Here is a 5,377-nt window from a genome sequence, read left to right as displayed (position 1 = left end):
TTAAATCTGAGGCTAAATAAATGTGCAGTATTGTGAATTATAATAGTGAAATACAAACAAACTAGCTTTTCAAGACTTTTGATATTGATTTTTTCTTTACAGTTAAGTACATGGATCTGATAAAATCTGTCATCCATGCTGGCAAAGAATTGACCGAGCTGCTACTTGTTCCACTGAAGTAAGACATCCCAACAATAACCAACCCAGTATAATCTTGCCAATGTACACTAGAGCTTCAGGTTCTCAACAGTTTTGTTTTTATCCTGATTGTCATTCAACCCAAAGACTGACTGCTCCTAAGTGGCTGAGAATAAAATTATTCACTGATTATTTTTATGTACCACAAAACTGTAGGATTTGTTCCTTCCATTTATATAATGATAATTGGGAGGTACTTAGTAATATCCAGCAACCGATTCATACTTTTAATGCAGAACACATTCAAGACTTTGCAACTTTTGTTGCGCTTTCGCTGCGCTCATATTATGACTATTTTATGGTCTTTAGGCTGGGCAAGGCATCAAGATCATATTGATCCCCCTGCCCAGTTTCTTGATCAAGTATTACTTACTTATGAAACACAGTAATAAAATATTTATTAAAAATATGTTGTTTTATTTGATTATTTACCTTTTCCAATAACACATAGAAATCTAAATATAAAGTCTGATACAAAACTAGGTTTATATTCTGCTTTTTACTGATCTAAAGTATTTAATTCATATTACATTATTAGCTTAATGAACTGTTCACAAATGGCCAAAGTGTCTATAGAAAGTGGGCAATCCCCTTTATATATAAGATGTTAATATATTATTATTAAATAAAGTAAACTAAACTTTCAGTAATCACTTAATCAGTCTTACGCTGCCTGACAAAAAAATATTATTTATTATTTAAATTGCTTCATATTAAAATTAGATTTTAATTAGATTAGATTGACCTAATAAATGTTTAGTATTTTCAATTAAAATAGTATATTTGGATAAATAAGTATGTACTTCACTTATGTATCCAATAATCAACAAATAACAAACAAAAACCAAAAAAGAATTAAATAAAAACAGGAGTAATACTAAAACAATTTATTCGAAATTAATAGGTTGCGTATTACACCTAGTTTTTAAATACTCTAAAAAATCTTTAGCTACCCCAACAAATTCGTTGGCTACACCTACAGCAGCACTGAAGGCTTCAGCTTGGCGTTGCTGCACCTCTAACTGCCGTAACTCCCGTTCATGATGCAGCTTAAGATGCATTTGTTGGAGCTCTAACATTTGATGGGCTCTCCTTTCTTCAAATTCCATTAGTTGAGCAGCCCGTTTCTCCTCAACTTCCAGGCGCAAACGCTCAACTGACATAAAATTGTTTGCGGCCCTTTCAAAGGGTGTCAACCCTTGTCTCCGGCGGGACCGCAAGTTCGGGCGCCTGGAAGGTGAGAGAGGCGTGGCAGACAAATGACGGGAAGTATATGTTATTTCCGCAGGTGCTGATGGTACTAATCTAGGACCGCCTACATCGGCGGGCCTCCCCGTGGATGTAGATGGTCTTGGATTAGTAGGCTCTATTATATTATATTGTATGTCTTCCGTCGACATCATCTGTGGTGATTGTGGTGATGGTGGTGGGAGTATTCTGCAAAAAAATAAACAGTGTATGAAAGTATTATAAAAGATAAATAGTTTCATTGGGTTTAATTGTATTCATAAAATTAGTTAACAAAAACACATACCATTTACAAAAATTTGCTCTATGTTGGCTGGCTCTGCCTGGATGTCTACAGGTCTTTCAATGAGATTAATGTTCTGGAAAAAAATAAATGAAAAAGTTTTATCAATGAAAATATTTTCATACATTGACCATACATAACATAATATTATCCATTTAAAGTAATTTATTATAGAAACAAATTAATATTTTAATCACTTACGGTAAAACCCAGCTCTTGGACAGCCTCTTGGCCTTGGACAGCCAGTGGGCCCATGATAGCCAGCACTCTGAGATCAAGTGCCGACAGCGACTGACCATCATGTGGCCCACCGCCTGTGCCATTGGCAGCTAGGCGGATTCTAAGCCCCTTCTTCTTAGTTTTTGACTTTAGATCCGCCCAAACCTATGAAAAATGAAATAAATGTTTTTTTTAAATTATAACTTTGAAAAACATTTATTTCTCTCTTATCAAGAAGTAGTATAGAGTAAGAAATTCTTTATTTGTATTAACTTAAAACCAATCTAAAACTTAAGAAACAATTCTTCTTTAATAAAAGATTAAAGATTAATATTATGACTAAATATATTATAATATTATTAAGTAATTATTATTACATGGAATTGAGTTTGTTTTTTTAAAAAGCTTTGTAATACCTAACCCCCAGCTACATTTAAGGTACAAAGCTTTAATCAAGATTTCAAATTACTTTGTTTCTTAATTTGTTTTAAAATACTTTGAAATAAAACCTTGCAAATTAACAATTGAATTACTTTCACTGTAGTGAAAAAAAGCAGTATGTATACTGCTTTGTAACTGATTTATTTGCAATGTAAAAAGTACTAAAAATTCTAGTATTATGAAGGAATTTATACAAATTACTAGATGTCCCGCGCGGCTTCGCCCGCGTAAATTAGAAATTTTACAGAATCCGTAGGTACATTTTCCCATAAAAAATATTTCCCCCGTTTTTCCCACATTTTCCTGAGTTTCTTCTGTCGTATTAGTCTTAGAGTAATAATATAATATAACCTTCTCGATAAATGATGAGTCTTACTCGATAAATGATCTATCTAACACTGAGATAAGTTTTTAAATCGGACCTGTAGTTTCTGAGATTGACGCGTTCAAGCAAACATACTCTTCAGGTTTATAATATTAGGTAGATATAGATTTTTTTTAATTATCGCTTGACAAACTCGAGTCTCGATCTAAAAGACTATGAAATGGTATAATATGGTAGTGATGATGATGATGATGATGATGAAGAATGTAATTTGCATAGTAGCATATGCTTTCTGTTCTTAAAACAACGCCGAAACTCCCAAACTTGTATCTATAAAGAATCAGGAATTCTCTCAGCACCTTCCGAACCACGGTATACCAGGTATATCTCGGTGCAAAATCTTACTTGTTGGTAGCATATGCTTAGAATACTTCTCACGAAACCGAAGTCACCATATGTTTCCCTATAAGTTTTGAGGAGTTCCCTCGATTACTTATGGATCCTTCATCAGATCACCACTTTTCTGAATATAATACCAAATTGGGATGATACCCTATATACCAAAAGAAAAATTTTGAAAATCGGTTAACAAACGGCGGAGTAATCGTTGAATATAAGAAAACGAACATAACACCTCCCCCATTTTGAAAGTCGGTTAAAATTGTAGCCTATGTGTTATTTATTTAATATTTTAATCAGCACATGAATTGAATAACAAAATTTTTTTCAAATTAATCGTAGCACCATCTGTCAGGACAAACTAAAATTGAAATAGAATAATATTGAATGCGATGATAGCGCCGTCCGCCGGATCTAATGTAAAACATTCCAAAATCAACAACTCCTTATAAATAAGAAATTAATTGAAAAAACATTTTCCAGTAGACCAAACTGTAAATCTAAACCATTCTCGAATCTCCACGAACACACACAAAAAATTTCATCAAAATTGGTCCAGTCGTTTAGGAGGAGTTCAGTCACATACACACGCACACAAGAAATATATATATTAAGATTATTGGTTCATATTATCAAACATTTACCTACTTACAAATGATCAAATGTATAAAATATTTTACCAAATGAATAGGTACTTACATACCTTCTCATTGAAATAAAATACTTAATCTTGCTTAAAATCTACTTATAACATTTTAAAAACCTATATTTAAAACTTACTTTTTTCCACTTTTCGGTTGTTTTTGTTGAGCCATTGCCTATGGCATTAAGGCTATGGGTCAGGGTGTCCCATAGCCTTTCAGATCGAAGGCGCCCTTGGGCACCACCAACGGGCCTGAATAAATCTCCATTACTGCAATACATTTAATAGAATAAAGGTTTTCAGTATTTAAGCAACAAATATTATGAACTACTAACTAGTATCATCTAGTATGCACCACATTCCTACACATGATGATAATATTAAGTTCATGGTTTGCCCATTGCACAGGGATCATGCCTCAGGGTTAGTCTGAAGGAACTAGACTGAAATCACAAACCTTTTATTATCTCTTAATAAGTACCTCATGCCATTAGCTTGATCCTTTCGTAAGTGTACAATTGAATATTGATACATAGTAAGTTTTATCACTACCACTAAACCATTTAAGCAAAATATTTAAGAAAATATAAGTTTTCAACATCATCGTAGGCATCAATGTAGTAACTACAATTGTGAAATTTACTTACGTCTCCATGTATTCTATTAAATATATATACTGTTCGTTACTTGTTCTGCACCTATTCATTTTAATTTCTATCGAAAATAAATTAACAAGAAGAAAAAACACGAAAAACTTCTCGTTCACATTGGAATAAATTCGCGGTCTGAGTTGGCGGCATAACAAACTCATTTCAAAGTTATTTTACCTCTGAGTTATGGCGAAAGTGATCCTAAAACCCTTATCATAAAGTCTATAGCCGAGACCATAGTCGTGTTCGTTTCGTTTTTCAATGCACATTGCGCATGCGCAAAGTTAAAAATAAGTGTCAGTGTGTCATGTTTTAAAATACCATTCAATTTCTGTCAGATTTTAGAACATGACACTGACACTAACACTGACATTGACATTTAAAAAACGAAACGAACACGACTCATACTGACAGTTGACATTTGACAGTTGAAATTTGACAGTTGACATTTGACAGGACAACAAAACCAAAGACAATGTTGGGGCAAACGAAGGTAAAGAGAAAATCGTTATGGAATCACCGAAACGTAAGTTCGCCGGTTGTTGGCTAGGGCAAAATGTTCTGTATTGCATTGGCGTTAAAGAATCTACTAGTCTCTTCGTAATGAGGCGAAGTAAATTTGGCTAGGGCCTCTGAGGTGATGTTGTTAGTAGTTTAAAACACGTTATAAAATATGTATATTCATTGACCATTGAAAACTATCAAAAACTAGTGGTACTGTACTATTATCTATTCTGTGGTGGTACTACGGAACCCAAAATTGCGCATGGCCCAACACTTGGCCGGTTTTTCAAATAATACGGTGTGTGAAATATGATTGATCTCACTGTAAATAGAGCGTTCGTGGCCTAATGGGTAGACCTTCCGTTCGCACTCCTAGAGGGTGCAGGTTCGAACCCGTGTGGAGGCGTGTACCTATGAAACATTTTCTGATCTCAAGTACATAATACGGACGCTCGTACGGTGAAGGA

At 33.9% G+C, this 5,377-nt stretch overlaps 1 protein-coding gene across 1 annotated transcript; it reads right to left on the bottom strand.

Moving 5' to 3' along the window:
• Positions 1 to 1,354: 1,354 nt before the first annotated feature.
• On the bottom strand, positions 1,355 to 4,594 carry LOC121737559. The gene is made up of 5 exons (XM_042129214.1): positions 4,404 to 4,594; positions 3,894 to 4,026; positions 1,931 to 2,113; positions 1,733 to 1,805; positions 1,355 to 1,635 (listed from the first exon to the last, which is right to left on the bottom strand). Exons 1-5 carry the CDS (start codon positions 4,565 to 4,567, stop codon positions 1,598 to 1,600), a joined length of 591 nt encoding a protein of 196 aa, XP_041985148.1. The 5' UTR covers positions 4,568 to 4,594; the 3' UTR covers positions 1,355 to 1,597.
• Between the last annotated feature and the right edge of the window lie 783 nt (positions 4,595 to 5,377).

The sequence above is a fragment of the Aricia agestis genome, chromosome 21, assembly GCF_905147365.1.
Source record: "Aricia agestis chromosome 21, ilAriAges1.1, whole genome shotgun sequence".
Classification (NCBI taxonomy): Eukaryota; Metazoa; Arthropoda; class Insecta; order Lepidoptera; family Lycaenidae; genus Aricia; species Aricia agestis.
The sequence above is the reverse complement of the archived record's forward strand: the minus strand, read 5'-3'. Positions and strand labels throughout refer to the sequence as shown.

Excerpts from the sequence above, each read along its gene's own strand:
- LOC121737559 (XM_042129214.1), bottom strand. The coding sequence starts at position 4,567 with ATGAGTTTGTTATGCCGCCAACTCAGACCGCGAATTTATTCCAATGTG. Across the intron at positions 4,027-4,403 it reads TTAATAGAATACATGGAGAC|TAATGGAGATTTATTCAGGC; the intron begins GTAAGTAAATTT and ends AATGTATTGCAG. Across the intron at positions 1,636-1,732 it reads AGAGCAAATTTTTGTAAATG|AATACTCCCACCACCATCAC; the intron begins GTATGTGTTTTT and ends ATTTTTTTGCAG.